General features: G+C 37.9%; 1 protein-coding gene across 1 annotated transcript in view; it reads left to right on the top strand.

Moving 5' to 3' along the window:
* The window catches only part of CWF19L2 (CWF19 like cell cycle control factor 2), a 75,392-nt gene that overhangs the window by 15,273 nt on the left and 39,985 nt on the right, over positions 1-20,134 (top strand). The window contains exons 5-10 of the mRNA XM_084276717.1: positions 591-710; positions 1,544-1,637; positions 2,752-2,867; positions 4,119-4,828; positions 7,947-8,043; positions 10,750-10,839. Of these exons, the coding sequence (XP_084132843.1) occupies positions 591-710; positions 1,544-1,637; positions 2,752-2,867; positions 4,119-4,828; positions 7,947-8,043; positions 10,750-10,839 (1,227 nt within the window). The remainder of the gene's footprint in view (positions 1-590; positions 711-1,543; positions 1,638-2,751; positions 2,868-4,118; positions 4,829-7,946; positions 8,044-10,749; positions 10,840-20,134) is intronic.

Below are 20,134 nucleotides of genomic sequence, written 5' to 3'. Positions count from 1 at the left end.
AAGTCTTGGAGCATGTAAATCCATTTCCTCTTGGATTAAACTAAATTAGATGCTGTGTTGTCACCGTGCATCTAAGGTGCTCCATGGGACCAGTCTTGGGCTTGTCCAGAATGCTTAATTAAAAAGATTAAAAAACCCTCCAAAAAATCCCCTAACCACAGATCTGAAACCTGTATAAAAGACAGAGACAGGCTCTTCTCAGTGGTGCCCAGGGACAGGATCAGAGGCAGTGGGCAGAAGTTGGAACACAGGAATTTCTGTCTGAATGTCAAGAAACAATGTTTTACTGTGAGGGTGACCAGGCACTGGCACAGGTTACCTGGAGAGACTGTGGAATCACCATCCTTGGATATATTCACAAGCCAAGTGGTCATGGTCCTGGGAAACTGGCTGTAGGTGGCCCTGCTTGAGCAGACAGGTTGGACCAGATGACCTCCAGAGGTCCCATGCACATCCACTTCTGTTACTGAAAATAAGCATACACTGTTTTTTCTAAGCAACATTTGTCAGTAGTTGCACTGGTTTGATTTGTACCCAAGCCATGTTTTTGTTGAGAGTATGAACACACATTCTTTGTGTTTATTTTAAAGAGAGAAGAATGGATGAATTTAGACTTCATGTCATTGAAAACCACGTCAGGAGCAGCTGTCAAAGGTGAAAGACACAAAGAAAAACTATTGGAACGACAGAAAGCTCAAGAAATGGAGCAGGTGGGAGGAATTAATATATCAACTTTTTTCTGCATCTTGCTAAATTTTGTGTGATGAATGAACCAAGGAGTTGATTAAAATGTGTCTTAATTTTTTTAAACTAATGCCTGATGTATTGTGTGATAGTGATTTTAATTAAATTATTAGTTGTTTATTCTGTTTGGGATGGAAGGGCTCATACAGCAGGTTTGCCTGTGGAGAAAAGCCTTTAAACTATCTTCTAGGTGAGGAGAAAGGCAGTTTTGTCAGTAGGGAGTTCTGTAATATTTGAGGTGCTTCAGAGATGTTTTTACCTAGTAATAACCATGACAGACTTGGTCTGGCTGCCTTTTGGGACTTCTGCACCAGAATGTCTGTCCTTTCTTTCACACCCAAAACAATGAGTACCACAGATACAACACAGAAAACCATTAAAATTTTGCATTGCTGGAATACCTAATCAACACTTTTCTGCAGTGGATTTCCTTGGCTGCTTCCAGACAAGTCAGTTGACAGACTCAGAAGCAGCGCTCTAGATTGAGGGTGAAAAACAGTAATTTGAGGCAAAACTAAAAGCCTCCATAAGAGCAGTGCTACAGATGCAAGTGCACATGGCTGCTACACTGGCAATGAGGTCTAACAGTAAAACTGCTTTGTTGTGATAAGGGTGCTCACTGATCACGTGTTTTAAGAACTTTGACTCAGGGTGGAGTTATTCTTATTGCTACCTGTCTTGAGACAGCAGAAGTTAGGAGTGAACTCTTTATTCCCACACAAGTCTTGCAAAATTTATTAAGTATTCTAGAAAGTACAAGCCATATGCTCTGCACACATTAAAATTATTTCTGTTTTAGGCCATGCTGTCTGAGAGGGAACTCAATCCCTATTGGAAAGATGGTGGTACAGGTCTGCCACCAGAGGAGGATGGAGAAGCTTCAGTTAAAAAAGGTAAACAGCAACTTATAGTAATAATTTTAAATTTCTGTCTCCAGCCTCTGTGTTGCTAACAAGTTGCTACTAATGTTGATGTAAAAGGATTATGAATGTCATATAATAAAGTAAAATTTGGGTGAAAATTCAGTAGCGAATATTGGGTTAATATCATAGTATGTTGTTTTGCAGAATTTCTCTTCATTGGTTTTAATCTTGAGTGGTTTGACCTTCAATATCTTTGCAGAAATTCTCTATTTTGAACTAATTAAAGGAAAGTATGATTTAACTGAGACAAGATAAATTGTTGTCATCTCATTTGGTTCCTTTCATTCCATTACACAAATTATAGTTTTAAAATATTCAACCACAGAAGTCTGAGTCACATTAAAATGAAATACATTACAGATGTAGTTTGTGAAAAATATTATTTCTGTAACCTTTTCACTTCTTTCCTTACCCTAGGGTTATCCTGCCTATTTCCAGCAAGAGCAGTTAGAAAATGTGTTTTGTAATGTCATAAAATGTTTATTATGTGATAAGAAGGGTCCTTGTATTCTGTCAGCAGGGAACAGTAGGGTCCATGGCTTTTCTTTTTGGGAGCCTTTCCCTGTGGACAGTCTGTCCTGCAAACCATTAGCCTCATCCCTGCTTTTAGGAGTCACAGAGATCAGTGATCTGTAAGAGCTGACAGGCATCAGCGAGTATGTGTCCTGAATGTTAAGACCTCAAATGAAAAGCAGTGGGTTAGTCATTGATTTTCTGAGAAGGGGAATGCAGCAGTTTGTATGTGAGGGGTATGCCAAAGAATGGGTGCAGAAAGTGGAAACAAGAAGGCGGCTCTTTAATTTCATAAAACCCCCACAATTTCTCATATGCTGCTTCTGTCTTAGAAACTGCTTGCTGTGTTCTGTGATAAAATGGAGAAGCTTAAATTAAATCAATGGTATTACTAAGGTAAATCCAGCATTAACTTATAAAAGTATGTAATTGTATTATATTCTTTCTATTTTTCTTGTGCATCACTTCAATTTTTACATTAAGTGAAGGTTTAATGTCACAGAATAAGGTTAAATAGGAGATACAAATATGAAGATATAAAACTACTACTTTTTGTTGGTTTCTGTTTTAGTTACAGTGGTGGAAGATGCTGGATTAAGTTGGTTACGAAAATCATACCAAAGGATGAAGGAGCAGGCTGAGAGAGAGAAACGAAATGTTGAGGATATTGTAGCTGAGAGATATGGGGTAAGGATCTTCAACTTTTTTCATACATTAGGAGGTTCAAGTGATCCCAGTTACAAAGTATATTCCAAAATTATGATGTATACTAGAAAGTATGTTTGTTCTACTGCACATACTGGATAATAAAGCACATTGTGGACGATAAGATGATTTGGAGAGATGTGTCAAATTTTACCAAATACAAGTCTTCTGGCCAATTGTGATCTGCTCAGTCCAGATATGTTGAGAAAGCTGATTGCTTCTGAAAGGTTTCAAAGTCTCCACAATTTATTTTTAGTAGGTCTGCTGTAATAATGTTAATTCTTTAAAGCCCTCTCTCCCTACCTATTATATTACTGTCTTAAAAAGCATTGGTCGAAGGTGTGGGGTATTAAATCTTGGCCATAGTGGTACATTTGAGTTTTCTGTGGGGTTTTTGGATTAGATTGGTTTGGCTGGGGAAATTTGAACTGAATTTTTAGTCACTCCTGAGTTATGAAGCCAATGTGATCAGCACTGATAGAAGTTACTCAGTGCCAGTGATTGTAAAAAATACTACTTTTAAGAATCTTTCTCAAGAAACTGGAGTTCAAACAGCATGAAACACTCTGGCTGCTGTCATTGAAAGAGAGCCCTGCCTGATTTTGATTTGCTTCAGTATGTAATGTTTTGATGAAAAAAAAAAAACAAAAGCAATTGGTGGCTTTTAATTTAGCTCAAAAGAGGGGAGAGGAACTGTCCATGTTTTGCATAATTGCAAATTGTTCAAAGCCTGTTTCAAGCTAAAAGATTTCCAACTCATTCTCCTGTGTTTTTAGAGTTTAAGTAGATTGTTAAATGGTTTAGTGGAAAGGTCCATTGATGCTATAGATGAGCATCTGGTGAAGAGAAATGCAAAGTTCATGAATAAGAAAGAGGAAGCCTTTCTCCCTAGCTCAAGCCTCTAACTTCCAGGTTGCCAGGAGGAGACAGTTGTGAGGCGTTAGCCTCAGAAAGCCTAGAGCACTTTAGCACTTTGCATTAGAGCCACTGGATGAAAGTTAGAAATAGCCCAAGAGAAGGGATCAGAAGGTCTTTCCCAATAGAGCATCTTAGAGACAAGGCTCTAAGTTCCCTTTTTCGTGCTGGTCTTCCTTACCACTTTATGCTCACGCTTTCCCTTTGCGCAGTGAATTATTTTCACAGAATGGTGCCTTTCTTGTAATACTTTGTAGGGAGCTTCACAATATCCTATGATCTTAAAAGCAGTATGACTTATTTTATTCTTTTTTTCAGTCAATGGAGGCATTTCAGTCACGATTAGAAGAAGCTGAAAAAGTTGCACCCAGAAAAGAAAATTATTATAGAAGTGGAAGATGGAAGAAAACCGACTATACAGAAAGTGAGAAAGAGAAGAAAGAACAGCATATGAGAAAGGAGACACGACATGAAGATGATAGAAACAGGAGTGTGGCTATGGGCAATACTAGGGAGAAGTACAGCAAGGGATGGGCCCAAGACGACAAAGGTTACAAAAGAGATAAGCCAAGAGAAGAACAAGAACGTGGACACAGCAGCACAGACTCAGAATTGAGAGGCTGCAGCTCCAGAGCAGAAAAACACTTTGATGAAAAACAAAGTCAGGGAAAGAGTTCATCTCTAAGCAACATGAAACACAAATTTCTGAAACCCTCTGAAGATGATGTATCACCTTACACTGCACCCGGAGACAGCAGGTCACAGCACTCGTCTTCCAAACCTCTGGGTCATAGCTCTTTGAGCAGCCGTTTCCAAAAACCTAGTGAAGATACTGCACTGTGGACCAAAACACACAAAGAAGATAACAACGAGAAATTAATGTCTGATCAAAGATCATCAGGTAGTAGGGAACAAACTGATGACAGGAGTTGGGGAAGAACTCCAAGTGATGAGAAAGAGAAGTCACGACAGGAGTACCCAAGTGAGAAGAAAGAAACATTATCTGACAGTAAAACTTTAAGTTCTAGGTATTTTACATGCATCTTTACTCGTCTTTTATTTGCTGTATTGTACATGACAAAGTATCCTGGAAGCTCTATCTTTGTGATATTATTAGATCTGATGATAACAGATCTTTTACTTAGGAGGGGACTGACATCCCAGGTCGGAGCAGCTGAAACAGACTACTTTAAAAGTAACTTCACTGATCAGCAGCATGTAATCTGTGTAGATGCCATATAACCCTTTAGTAAGTCTACCTTCCTTCTCACTTTTGTTTGCTTCATGACTTCCAGAAGGAGAAAGCAAGATCTGACATCTTGCTGATGGCAAATAGGAGTTCTGACATCCAATATACTTTAACTGTAGGGAACTACTAACAGTGGGAGAATTTTGGTGATCATCCAGAATGGAGAGAGTGTAGTGAAAGACACCATGTGAAGACCCTGCACCTTGTTCTTACTTGATTCGTTGATTTATTTTTCATTTGTGGAGGCAGGGGGAGCTGGGTGTTGCTTTGTGTGTGTGTGGTGGGCTGACCCCATCAAGCAACTAAGCATGTATCCAGCTGCTAGCTCATTGCCCCTCCTGCAGAGGGGATCAGAAGAGCAAAAGTGAGGAAAACCTAAAGTATCAGATAAAAATAGTTTAACAAATAAAGGAGAGAGACAAAAACAAGTGGTGTAATGGCAATCAGTCACTCATTGCCTCCCACGGGCAGACTGATGCTGAACCAGGCTCTGAGCTGCAGCTACATTGGAAAGTTGCGCTCCCCAGCATGGCTTTGTGTGGCAGGGAACAGCCCTTGGCTGCCCTGGCTGGGTCCCCTCCCACCCTCTTGCCCACCCTGGCTTGTGTAAGCACTGTTCAGCAGCAGCCAAAACACTGGTTACCAGTGAAGTCCAAAGCATGATACCATACTGGCTGCTACGAAGATCATAAACTCCATTCCAGCCAGACTTAGTAGAACATGTGATTACTGAGTAGAAGTTAGTGATACCATTGCTTCATTATCGTTATCTTAAAAGAAGCAGCTACTCCTTATGGGTGGGTTTGGGGATTTTTTTTTAATTCATGGCCAATCACTTTTATTCTTAGTGTCAGAACTACAAAACCTGTACCTTTTAGTTTTGGTTACCACGTGTGGTAAGTGCAGTGCTAATTGTAACTGGACAGAGCTCGATTTTTGGGAAACTAAATTTTGTAAGGAAGTGGTTTGCTTACAGAATTCAATTATTGTGAGAGAAAAGAAATTTCCTCACAGAAAAGAACTAAGCATAGAAACTATTTAGCTGATACTTTCTTTTGCATGTGTTTTCTGTTTTAGTACTGTTAAACCCAATTGTGCATCTTCTTTGATATTTTAATTATATTTCTTAGCCAATACAATTAGTGATCTGATTTATTACTAAAGTGGAGCTTACTTAGGCCTGGAAAACCATATAACCTCTGCTTATTGACTTATTTATTTCCAAGTTCTTTTAAAGTGACACTAACTCCTAAGTTTCTGTGTGTTAGAGATAGTGTATGACCTGTCCTCTTTCCTTCAGTGGGAACTGTAGAATTTTGTAGAAAGTTCTGGCTCTTGGAAAATTTCAGGTTGGATATGTGGGGTAGTTATCTGTTGGAAATAATATATATGCTGCTACTTTCTCTTCCTGAAGTTTTGAGTCTTGTAATACATTTAATCTTCTAGTGGTGCTCGGTCAGTTACAGAAAGTAAATCTTCATTGATGTGAAGCCTTGGATTAATAGGTGTTGCTGGTTCAGTTCCTCATCTCTCACGCTGACAATGTACTTTTTAAGTTTTATCCATTCTAAAACACAGGGAGAGTTTCTTCAGCCTATAAATCAAAGTGTTTTGGACAGTTATGACACAGGTTAATTAAAAGTGCTGATTAGATGTCCAAGGGATCTCCCCAGAGGAAAAGTCCATCCAGGTAGCCTTAGCTGAAAATCACACTTAATAATGTGACTGCTTCAGAGTTTAATTTGAGACAAGATAAAAAGCAAAAGGAAACAATGTCTCTAATCTCAAAAAGTTCAGACAATAATTCAGGTGCTAATGCTGCTTTAAAAATAAAAAAGCATGTATGAAGTAATAAATGTCTCTTGTTCCCTTTGGTAAAAAAATAGTCTGCCTTGTTTTGAAAGTTACATATTAAGGAGAGGTGAGAACTTCATCCTTGAAGGTTCTGTTTCAGTTGAAGTTAATGTAAATGTTTCTGCTGAGTTTGAGTTTTGAATCAGGCATCTGCAAAACAGATAAATGTAATTTCAGTAATTTCTCAGGGCTGGGGAGATCTGGCAGTTTGTAGGTGGTGTCATCTCTAAGGTCTACCATTCTTGAGATCCTACATATTGATTAGTGAGTGAATTATCTATCTTTCAATAGCAAGGACTACTATCATAATTGTAGATATTTTATTTTCAGCAATAGTTGGTTTTAGTCTTTCCTAGAACTAGAGAAAAAGAGCCAAACTTTTTTGATGCCTCTTTGCAATAATTCTTAGAAACCTGATTTATTATCATAAGAACTCATACATTGACCTTTTAATATTAAAATTAAGATCTAATACTATTTATTCCTAACCATAGCTTCTCTAGGGAAACTTTCTATTTTAAAAATGTGCTGGTTAGTTTTCCATGGAAGCTCTACCATATCAGCCATACAGCCTTTAGAAGGAGGGATTGTCCTGTGAGCAGATAAATATGGACATATAAGTAGTTTTCAAGAGAAGGAAGGCCACTTGGTGTACAGGTGAACATCTGGTAAATGGGTGATTTTTCTGGAACCAAGAAGTAAAAGCATGCCCAAAGCCAGAAAGGCTTTGAAAGCTACAGAGTGGGTTTAAATTATTCTTTTTGCTCCTCTTTTTCTTGCTTCTGTCTGCTTATACCTGCTGCTGGCTCTTGACTGTTTTTTCACACTGAGAAAATGCTCATAGGTGGTGCTTTTCATTTTAATTGATATCAAAAGTAAAAGGAAACATACCTTATACATTTATTTATTCAGGATTTTTGCTTTCAGAGTTCTCTGCAACTCCTGACTAGGAGCTTATGTACCAGTACAGTAAGCATATAGTAGTTACACAGGTGCATTCTACATTGTTTTTCTATGGGTTTATTGTTACTGGTGTTTTACAGAACTACACCAAAGGACGAGCCACCTCGGATCCTTAGTGAGGAGGAGATGAACAGACTGGGAGCGAGGATTGTGAAAGCAGAACTCTTGGGAGACATGGTAATGTCTTTGAAAAATTGTCATGCTTTGATGCAGTTTTTCTTTAATGCTCACATTTGTTTAGTTTTTTTTTAAAAAAAAAGGTATTGATTCAAGCAGATTAAATCCTGAAAAAATTGACCAAGTAGGAGTTGAAGTTACTGCTTTTGCTGTAACTTCTGCTTTAAATACAGTTGTTCATAGACTAGAATAGAGGATTTTGGTCCCCAGGTTTTGTTGGCTAGGCAGCATTCCAAAACCAGTTGTTCTCTGCCTTTTTTATAGGATTTGATGTCTTTTTATTAAGGAAGGAGCAGGTGAAAAACACAAAGCTTCCAGCCTGTTACGAGGTAAACTGTGTCTGGAGCTCTTGTTATTTCACAAGTAGCTGCTTGTGGTACATAGCTCTGCTGTGTAAACATAACGTTAATTATGATATGGAAATACAAAATTGAAAGGAACTGCACAGGCCATTGCATCCAGCCCCTTGATGAGAACTTTGTGTTCAGCTCGACACACTGTCTGCCCTGAATGAGAACGGGTCCATGGAGCTGAGATTAAACAGCTGGATGCTTATCGTAGTTTAGGAGGCTTATTTCTGACAGCAACCTGAAGGATCAAGAATGTCATTCTTTTGAAACACTCTAAACACTGGCAGTGTGTGTGTGTGTATATATATATATTTATGGCTGTAGTAGTTTAATTGCATGTGGTACTACTGCCTGGAAGTTTCAGTTATAGCAAGGTCATAGTCTGTTAGTTTTTAAACTATGTTTTAGAAGTGTTTGCTTTGAATAGCTGCTCTTAAGGAAGTATTGTTGACTTTTTTGAAGGATATAATAATATTTTTTAGAAGTAAATCATCACTATGGGATCATTCTTTTCTTTAAAGATTCATTTTTAGTGTATCTGTTTACCTTGCTTCTTGTGAGAGAATAATTGCACGAAAATCTGCATCACTAAGAAGTAATAAATAAGTCATGTTACGATTTTAATTGCTACATTACTGTTTCCTGAGAGGCATCAGTGCTTTGATTTGTGATGTTTTGCATATGAATTTATCACTGAGTTAGGACATGGTCTTTTGTCAAAGCCCCTATCACATAGTTTAAATTGTCTTAGGAAGAAAGTGTCCATTTTATAAACATTTTCTTTTCAAGCTGATTTTATATTCTGGATTCTTTTCCCACAGATGTCTGTGTGTAGTTCTACAAAATTTTAACAAATTCTTTTCTAGAAATGCTGTTCTTTTGAAAGCTTATCAACTTCAAAAATCAAAGTAACTTCAAGCAGTGTATTTTCTAAGATATGGGTGTTACTGATTTAAATAGATACCTCCATGTTTTAATCTGTAGTTTTCCTAGCTAATATTCAAAAAAAATACACTAACAAGGAAAAAGTCTGTTTACAAATATAATGATGTGGTAGGTTTATGAGGGACTGATGTTAGTCATTTCAGATAGTATTTTAAAACATTTTTGCACAGGGGAAAAGAATTGCAGTAATCTCTACACTAATTGCTGTTGTGTGCTGGGGAGGTGAACATTTTCCAAAGACTCTCAAGGAGAGCAGTAGTGTGGTTCTTTTATTATTCTACCATTTTGATCCTGTTTTGACCAAATCACTTAGGAGAAGCCAATGTGACAATTTTACTGTTATCTTTATATATACATTTTTCTACATCACTCTCTGAATTGGCTTAGTTGAAAAAAAGCAAAACAACCAAAAAACCCCCAAAAAAGCCTTGTTGCTTTTAAAATATTTTGTCATGGATGTTCTCTATTTGGGTTGAAAATACAGCTTGTTTAAACACGTCCATCTCTGTACACCAGAACAGATGGTTATGTAGGAGCATGTCCTGGTGGCTGGAGCTCAATGTTGACCATGTGGGACAAATGAATTCTGAATCTGTTTTTGTTACCGACTTGCTGCTTGGTGTTGATCAAGTGACTTCATTTTGGTGCAGGAAGTTTAGGTTTGATTGTTGGAATCTGGTCAATGAAACTGGCAGAGCAGACAGATTATAAATACAGTTGTATTTCCTGTAGGTGGATGGGTTGTCACCTGGCAGTTCTTAGCAAACCAGGAATCCTAAAATGCTTTTGTGTATTAAATAAAGAGATGGATGAGTGAGCAGGAGCATCAAAACCAATTTATGCAAAACTAAACGGTTCTCGTTTTCTACCTCTTGTCCATTTTAATAAACAAAGTCTTAAGAGCCAAAGTTGGCCATGTGGTGTTGTGAGGTGTGAAACTACATAGCAAAAAGGCCTTGAGATTTCCCTACACCCACTGCATGTGAGTGTATATGTATGTGTGTGTGTGTGTGTGTGTATATATATATAAAGGACACGTAGCATAACCTAGAAAGGTTATACGCTTGATGATGTGTTCAGGCCTCCTTATTTAGCTTCCTATGCATAAAGTAGATAGACAAAGCCTTTATTGCTATAACAGAATGATGTTTAAGCATAATTTTTCTGGTGTTTTCATGACAGTGTATGTTTCTATACTTCAGATGCCTATATTCTGAGTATTTTAAAAATTTCTATCCAGTAAAGAGTTGTGTGAATTATATTGATGTGTTTTCTTTAGTCTTCTGTGTCATTAGAGTTTTAAAAAATATGTCAAAACATGAAGAAATGGAATGAATAGTTAATTCTGATATGGAGGTCTCTAAAAGTTTTAAATGGTTGAACTAATATAGTGCTGCTGCTTTCTTTGAAGGAGTTAGCTTCAAAACTACAAGCGGAGCTTGAGAACGCACGCAAACTGAGAGAGACTCCAGGGCAGATTCCAGCCCAGTCTGGCAGAGAGGTAAGGAGAAAATACTCTTCTTTGTGCTAACACAATGGTATCATACAGGTGGCAGCTGAATTACAGAGAACCTGAAATGTACTTAGGAAAATTGCAATTTGTAACTTCAGATGAATTATTGTTCATCTCAAATTGCAATTTTTTTGTGGTAAACAGAATTTACTCTGTTGTACTTTAGCAACTTCTATAGGGTTTTTTGGTTTTTTTTTATATAGGTAGTATTTTCTTAGCAATGATATATATCTTACATTAAAAATAGTACTGATGTGTGTCACGCTGTGGACTGTTTGCCCAGGAAGCCTAGACTTTGTGATCTGGAACCTAGGCTGTCTTGCCTTTCAGGCTAACATGACTAACGTAGGCACCAAATCAGGTGATTAGCATTGTGGTTACCTTGCCAGCATTTGGTGCTGGCTGTTACATAATTTCACATGTCTGAAGAAGCTGGCACTTCAAATACTGTTCTTCATAAAAGGTGATATTTGAGGAATAGATAATAATCTCCTTCCATAACAACTTTTATATAGCTACAAGGAAACAGGGTCTATATCTTTGTTCATGAGCTCTGCTTTCATGATGGAGAGAAGACTTCTAGCCAAAAAGTAGTGTTCTTGTATGGAGATTCATTGCATGGGCTCCATTTGGGTGTTGACCAGAGACCTTTATTAATACATGCACCCAAGCTTTATACTTTTGCAAGTAGTTCACTGATGGGTACTGCCTCGTGTTCACGTGCCTTAAACTTTAAGCTGATAAGTTCTTTCTTCTGTTCACATGCCTCTATGAAGACCAGCTCTCTCAGCATCAGCATCCTTGAAGTAGTTACTTCTTTCCCTTGAGAACACTGGCCAGAGTTATTTTCCTACAGATAATACTATTAATATCAATGCTGTGAATTCCCACATTCTTGTCCAATTTGACCTGAACTGCACATTGGACTGTTGTAATTACACAGGAAAAAATTTATTCAGATTTTAAAATGGAAAGTATAGGGCATGTTATGGATGGTCACCAAAAATGTTGGTAAAGACCTGTTCCTTAGAAGTTGTCATGAACATGAATAACAATTTTGGTCATCCCTAGTCTTAACCATGGTCTGATTGTATTTTTTCCCCTTAATTTTTAGTTAAAAGATTTTTAAAACTAACAGCATGTAATCATTGGAAAAGTATCAACTATAAATGCCACTTGAATTTTCACAATGGAACAATAATTTAAAAAAGCCAAGTCAAAACATATTTAGCATGAGGTCTTTCTAGCTCTCTTCATCCTGAGGCCAGTTGATTTCACAGCTTTTACCAAGTGATTAGGCTGCTCTGCAACAGGGAAATTCCTCCCTGTGTGTAGAAACCCCAAGCTCAGAAATGGAAGAGTTTGGGGATTCAGAAGGATAAACTGACAAAGAAGAAATAGTCTGCATCCTTCTGGCCTGACGTTGGTCCTAATCTGTCTCTGAAGTGGCATCTGAAAATGCATGAGTGGTCCAGGAAGAGCCTTTCTGGAAAAGAAAAATATATTATAAACTTCACTAGATTGGAAATAGCATCTTGCTGTCATAAAGCCTCAAAGGGGTTGACTTAGCAATTTCTATTCTTTAACGTGCTCTAAGATTGTTACTAGTTTTATCTTTTGTGTGTCTGTCCATACTGTTATGTGCATGTTTCTTCAAGCTGAGCCTGTGGACTTACAGGGCATGTCCACTCCTCCTCCTGCATTGCCTTTAAACATGGTGGAAAAAGTTGTGAATACCCCTGGTCTTCCTTCTCTTTTCTCGTCCTCTCTTGTGGAAGTTTGACTAAGCCCTCGTTAACCACTTTAGTGTTGTGATTGATGTAAACTTTGGAAGATGGATTTAAAAACAGGGCTCTTTCCTCTGAAGTGTCTTATATGCAAAATATCTGCCCCTTCTTGTTCTTTGTTGGCTTTCTCTGAAGCTTAGGACCAGCTTCTTACATAATTCCAGATGCAGGAGCTTGGTTTTTAGGTCTGCTCATCTCAGAATGCTGATTTTTATGTTAGAGTCCATCTGCCCTGCAGAAACAGTCTTTAGTTTGTGGGAACCAGGGCTGCTGCCAGTCTTGTTGTTTTGGTCTTTCCATGGCTTGCCAATGTACAACTTGCTGTGAAGTTGCTTCTTAAACATGTGGTAAATTGGCAAACTTGGTGAAAACCTTGAAGTTTACTTGAAATCACTTGGGTTTTAATTACTGCCAGGGCTTGGTGTCTAGAGGGTGAAGGTCTTCCTGTACATATTAGAGGCTTGTTGTTATGCATTAATGAATATGCCTTGCCTGTGCCTGTTTCATGGCAACTTCTTGCCTGTGTTATGTAGCCTTTGAGTGGGAACAGTCAAGTAAAGCTGGCAGTTGCACTGTCTGAAGTCCTGTCCCTGTGATAGTTGCCAGGGTAGGTTTACTGCTTCCAAGTGATTTCAAACTATTGGGACCCAAGCAGAATGTGTTGATTACTCCTGTGTATCAAGGGCCAGCTATATCACATTGTGTCTGTAAACAACCCAGATGTTCAGACACCATCTTGTTATGCCAGAGCAGTTTATTTGTGAAAGTCTACTTGCTGCTATATGAATCAGTCTTGCTATAATGTTGACCACCCAAGTGACAACCTCAACCAGTTCAGCCAGCTGTATTCCAAGTAAGATACCTGAAGCAGTTTCCACAGAAGCAGCTTTTCAAAGGAATGCCCCTTTGATGGCAGAGTCTGATAGCTTTGTCTCTGCTGCCAGTAACAAACAGAAGCATTTTGTTTCAGGCAGGTCTGCCTCTGGTTCCTTGGAGCAGCATGGCCAATGTCATGCTGAAAATTTCAGGATCTTGCCTTATTTTCAGTTCTGTTGTGAGGACTGGGGAGGTAAATCAGGAAGCAGTGAAAGCAATTCTGAATGCATCTCCCTAGGAAGGTTATTTTTTCTTCTTGATTAATTGAACGTGGATCAATTTCCCAATTCAATTCACTGTGTGATTGAATGAAGACTTGTGCTAGTATAAGGGGCTGTGCATGAGTGTCTGGGGTTCGTACAGAGGACAAGGTCAGTTTTTTGATAGCAGTGTTGGTTTATTTTGCCATAAAATAATGAAGAAACTACAAATGGAAGTGACTGTGAAGTGGCAGCTTAAATCCTGGCTTTACTTACTTGTTTGGGAGAATAGGGGCAAACTTGTCTCTTATGGTTTGTTTGATTTGGACAAGAATCCTACCTCAAGCAACACCAAAATTGTGGTTTTGGAATATAACAATCAAATTCTGATATTTGGTGTTTAAAAACCTTACAGACATCAGCTGATGCATTTCACCAAGGATAAAGGTCCTGGTAAAACTATTTTGCTACTGGTTTTCCTTTTGGCCAAAATCACCCATAGTTTTAAGAATTGTTGTTTGCAATGCATTTAAGACATTGCAAATAGAGATTTCCAGCTGAAAGAAACCAAAAGGCATGAATATATACATCTTTCTGAATGTAGAATATTGTGCAAGATACTGAAGAAAAGTCCTGAGTAAGTCCACTTGAGTGATCTTATAGCCAAAATTCATCTTGGGGAGGAGGATTGTTGTGTGTTTGTCTGGTTGTTTTCCTTTGTTCTTGGTAGTTACTGTGATGTTTCTAAACTTTGGTAAAGTGGACAAGCACAACTCATAATCTTGTAGGTTTTGTGTATGAAGGTATTCCAGAGTCAAAGTCACTACAAATGAAAATATGTTTGGATTCTCTTGATATTGGGGGCAGGGGAAGTAATTTTGCCTTAAACCCTTTTTCAGCTGTATTGAAGCATTTCTTTTATGCACTACCAGACCTCGTTTTGCCTGTCTAACATTTGATTTGTTTTCAACTGCTAGACTTCCATGTGCTCGAAGTACAGAAAAGATGAAAATTTATTAGTTGAGCTGTTCTTAAATCGTTTGTGGCTTTTTGAGTAGCTTTATAAAGGGAATTCTTTTGCTTGAATTGAAATATGAATTTTTCAAGAAAACTTGTCTGGTTGAAGATGCTAGTTGTTGTATATATTCCTCTTGGAAGGCATGAGTAGCTGTTATCTTGCTTTTTTTTGGTACTTCAGAAGAAATATTAGGGAGCGCTTGTTTGATATTTGTTCACTGTAATAGTTCAATTTTTTCCACATTCCCCCCATATAGTTTCTACACCATCTTAAATATTTTTTCAACTGTACTTTTCCTACCTCTTTCCTGTAGCTGTTGTATTTGATAAAATACCTAACCTAATCTATAAATAGATAAAGAATATATTTATGTATATGTATTTCATACGGATATGAAAGCTAAATAGAAGATAAGAGTTTTTTCAGTAGCCACTGAACTGGTGTGTTTCCTTGCTAGCTGTGTTAGGAGAGTTCAGAAGCATTGATATTTTCAGGCTTACTGCCTGGATATGAAGCTAAGAGGGTACAAGTTTCCTGCTTTACTATAAGCAGGAGGAGTGTGAGAGGACATTACTGCGTATCAGGCTGCTATATATTGGAAAGCTTCTCAGCAGCAAGGCTTTGTGAAACACAGCAGCAAACTACACAGGAGGGTAATTGGAAAAAAGGTATGTTTATTAATGGCCTTCTTTAAATATGGTGGTATCACTTTAAGTGCATCACAGATTGTCTGTGTTAGTAATGTTAAATAAACATTCTGATCCTATTTGTTTTTCCCTAGCACTCCTGTGTGGCCTGTTGTTTGCAGTGGGTTTTGGTAAAAACTTAAGTGAGCAAGAGGCAGATTGAAAACAAATGGGGAAAAGGTGATTCTTCACAGCGTGCTTGCTCTAGGATGTTGTGGGTATTGGAAGCTTAAGGTGATTCAAGGAGAGACTGTGTAAGTTTGTGGAAAATAAATCCCTTGAGGATTTTACGTAAGCGATGTCTGGCTCTTAGTGGCTGAGTTGCAGATGCTCGGAGGCATCGCTTCTTTTTGTACTCTTCATTAGGCATTCACTTTTGGCTCCTGCTGTAGAAGGCAGGTTAAGCTTTGGTTTGATCCAGTATAGTTGCTTCTATGCTTCAGTCCACACATAGAAAGTGTTCTTTATGATGAACCTAAATAATTAATGATGAGCATTATTTATGTGCTTGGCCTTTTCATTTGTGGTTGTCGGGTTTTTTTCTCCAGATTTTCCCCCAACTTTTATCATCCTTGAGTCAGTATAGTCCCTGTGTAAGAAGTAGAGTCAAATCTGCTAAATGAAAGCCAGTTTGCTTTTGTGTTGCTACAGTCTGACTTAATTGAGTTTGTGGTTTTTAATCAGGAAGTACACTGACATGATATGAAATCAGGTAAATCTAGATAGACTCAGTTCATGGTGGTGGATGAATGAAGTGTAAGTTCATGCATCTTTTAAAACTGCTTTCAGTTCCAAACTAAGTTCAGCTTATAAGAAAGAACCTTCACAGTGCTGAGCCTGTTGCTCTTTTCCATAGCCCTTAATCAGTATGCAGGAAGCAGAAGGTAGGCTCTACTCCTCAGCAATTGCTAGAGACAGTTCTTAATAACGATGAACTGTGTTAAAAATGCAAAATCAATGTAAAATTGAGCGAGAGGTAGAAGGTGGTACTTTAAGCAAAATAACATGGTAGAAGATATACTGTCATAAAGTATTTAAGAGGAGGGTGAAGTTCTGAAGAAGTAGAGAGAAACATACAGACTTTTCTGTCACGCATTTGAGAAATCATAAGGAAAACATAAATAGCTTCAGCATAGCAAATCTTTATTTGAATAACTGAATTTTTTATGGAAGTCCATCAGTTTTCTTCAGTCTAGCATGATTAATTTAATAAGTATTTAATGTTTAGGTCATAAGGAATGAAACCATGATTAAGATAGGTACGTATACATACACATGCATAAAATACATGAATACGTGTATACCACAAGGTAGACATGAAGGGTGTGCAGTGCTTTTGTGAAGCTTCTTGGGCATGAAAAGTTTCTGTAGGGCAACAGTCTTCAGTTTTGGCAGGATGTATTTCACTCTACAGTAGGCAGCTGACTCACATGACAGGTTAGGTCTCATTAGCCACCTCTACCAGCATAAAGCTGGAATAATTTATAGAAATAGGCGGTTTAAAAGGAATAATTAAACAATGCACCCATCTTTCTAAGGTGAATGAAGGCATTTGGCTCTTGGCCAGAACATCAGGATATACTTTAAGCTAGCAGCATGGTTTGCATATTTGTGCTAGTGGGATTTTTGCAGAGGTTCCTCATGGGCTGTGGCGAGTGGGGCTCTCCACCAGTGCCCAGAATGGATGCACCACTACCAACACTGGTATTTGCTTTCCCGTTCTGTGGACCCAGAGGGGTTGCTTCTAGGCAAGATGGTGTTACAGGCTCATTGCCTTTTCAAGTCCTTGGCTTCCCTCTCATGTCTCCCAAAGTAACAGCAGTGATAATGGCTTGAGGGTATGGATATACATGAGTAGAAGCTTAAAAGGATAGAGAGTTGAATCTTTGGTCTGCAACATCTAATTGTCCACGTGCTTCCTGTACCCTTTTTTTTCTCTTTCTAATAAAAATGCATTTATTAAACATCTTCATATACCTGAAATACTGGTTCTGGTTCAGTTAATCTGTTGTTTTCAGTTTGTAAAACTCTTTTACTGTACTTTCTGAAAGCACCTCATATACCATAGCTAGTGTAAATCTCTTTTATAAATAGTGAACGTTAAGTCCTGAACATTTTTTTAAACTTCTTGCAGTATTTTACTGCATTTTTATATAGACTTTTTGCGAAATATTTTTATTTACTTAAGTAAATGCTATTTTATTTACTTTTGCTCAATTTCTGTGTATTGCCTTCTTGTTACATTACATTTGCCCTTCAGAGGTCGACAAATTTTGTTTCATATTAAGGGTGGACATGCTGCAATACCTTTCATTTTTATAGTCTGAATATATATGTTTTATATCAGATGTTCTTGCTCACTGATGTTGTCTTTAACTGACTAACCATTTCAAAGTGTAGCTAGCAATTCAAAATATCAAACTGCATCTTCAGACTCTTTTGAAGTTGTGTGGACACAATATGAGCTGTTCTGAGTTACACAGTGCTAGTTCCAATCTTACTTCCACAGGCTGGCAGTAGGACTCTTACTGAGTTTGATGTGAGGTTTGTATGTGTGTCCATTCTACTCATACTATTCTGGTTGCCATATCTCAGAGATGTTGTGAGAAAGTAAGTACTGAGAGTGAGTAGTAAGATTTTTAAATTCATCTTTCCAGCCTTGTACTGCCAATGATTTGGCATATGGTGGTGGTGGTCTCTGTACAAACCATTGCCACATGGGTTGGGTCCATTGGACTTTACTGGGATGTGTGGGTAGCTGCACATTATCTGGATTGTAATAAGCCATCTCCTGCATGGCTAATTCCCTTGTGTACCCCTTCCAGTTGCCTTGTTGATGTCCCCATATCCTGGACAGGGTTCCCAGCTGCTTGGCTTCCCTGCCCTGATACCAGTCTCCTGGTCACATTATCCCATCATCAGAACAGCCAGGTGACATGCTGCTCACCTAATTGGTAGCTGAAATCTCTTTCCGTACCTCGCAGCTCACCCTGGGCCAGGGATCAGGTTGTTCATCACCTCTTTACAGTGAATGCTTCCAAATCATCCCATGTATACACAACTAGTGGTCAGATGAATTATTCCAAGTAATAAACAGTTTAGCTAAAATACCCTTTTGCATAATGCAAGAACAAAGTATCGTTGAATTTAAAGGGAAATTTACGTTCTGTATTAGTAAAGTAAAATTATGGATTTTTATATAACTTGTCTGTGTCAGTTGCTGGCTGGGGGAATTGCTGTCATCGTGGATAACCACAATGAGTGGTTACCCATGTACCTAATCCTTTTATAGTAATGAATATTTTAACTTATAAGCAGGGGCTGTGGATTATTTGGGGCTTTTTTTTTCTTTCTTTCTAGTACTTTGCTTTATGTATAAAGTTAGCACTACCTGATGAGGATAATGTTACGTAGGCTAGTTCATTTCTGTGTTACAGCTTGCATTACATTTTCTAATGATTCTCCTCACTGTTAAGTGCAAGGTCCTGATGATCCATTTTTGATCTTGTAAACCTTTTGTTTTTAAATCCCATTTCTATATTAGCTTAATCCCCCTTGAAGTTGTAGTAGTGATGCTTATTACTAAGTTTACATAGTCTTTCCTGAAATACTACATTTTTAACCTATGTTGATGTTTGCTCTTGCTTCCCTTCCTCATGCTAGATGTCTTCTAGATGCTTGTTTGCTATTATATTATAAAGACAGACTTTTCCAATAGTGGAATAAGGCAATATTCACAGCATTTCCATTGGCCATAGACTGTAAGGGGGAGGAACAGGTTGGAAGCTTAGTCCAGCATCTAGTTTGTACACAGTGTTTGCTTGTTCCTTGCTGAAGATTGTTGCTGAGCTTTGTTATTCCCTCGTTGCACTGTGCTTGTACCCCTGTAGGGTAGCTCTTGGTAAACATTTGCAGGTGGCTCTCAGCTCGACACAGCATGTAGCTTTTTGTTGCATCAGTAATTAAAAAGAAAGAAGTTTGGTTTTCTTAGCTCAAGTTGCTCCCTATCCCACAATATACTGACTGTTAAAATATATTTTATTCTGTTTAGCTGTTAACATTGAAAACCAGTTCCAGTTGAGTAGATCAGATGCTTGGCTTGTTTATTCTACTTGTTCAGCAACTCCAGTGTCCATTTCTCAAATTAATCTGTGCACCTGTTGCAGAGCTTGTCCATTTCCTCCTCCTGGATTGTGGAACAGGCACCATCTCCAGGGAGTTCAAAATTCCTTTTAAGAACTGCATTTTATTTATTTATGTGTTTAATTTAGAGCATTTCTCTTTCAAAACCAAGTTTGTTTTGTTCAGTTGGGTGTTAATCGCCTTGTAGTGGTTTGTAGGTTTGGTGAGAACAACTGTGTACTTTGCATATTTAATTGCCCTGATGTAAAAAAATCATGTTTCTTAGTTAATGACAACAAACAATTCCCCCCTCAATTCTGCAAATACACACTATCTTTCTTTGTTTCAGACTGTAAACTATACTGCCTGTATATCAGTCATCCCAAGATTCAGGGATAGTGACTGAACCTCTTCTCCAGTTTCAACTTTAAAATGTAATACTATGTATCATATATAAGTACTTTAATATATATTTATACCTATATTATATTTATATAAAGAGATAATATTCACCTGATGATAATTACTCATTAATAAATATTGCTATCACCAACATTTTGGTTTATAATATAGCTCAACATGTTTAATATTTTA

Source organism: Gallinula chloropus (assembly GCF_964237585.1).
Source record: "Gallinula chloropus genome assembly, chromosome: 1".
In the NCBI taxonomy this organism is placed as follows: Eukaryota; Metazoa; Chordata; class Aves; order Gruiformes; family Rallidae; genus Gallinula; species Gallinula chloropus.
The sequence above is the reverse complement of the archived record's forward strand: the minus strand, read 5'-3'. Positions and strand labels throughout refer to the sequence as shown.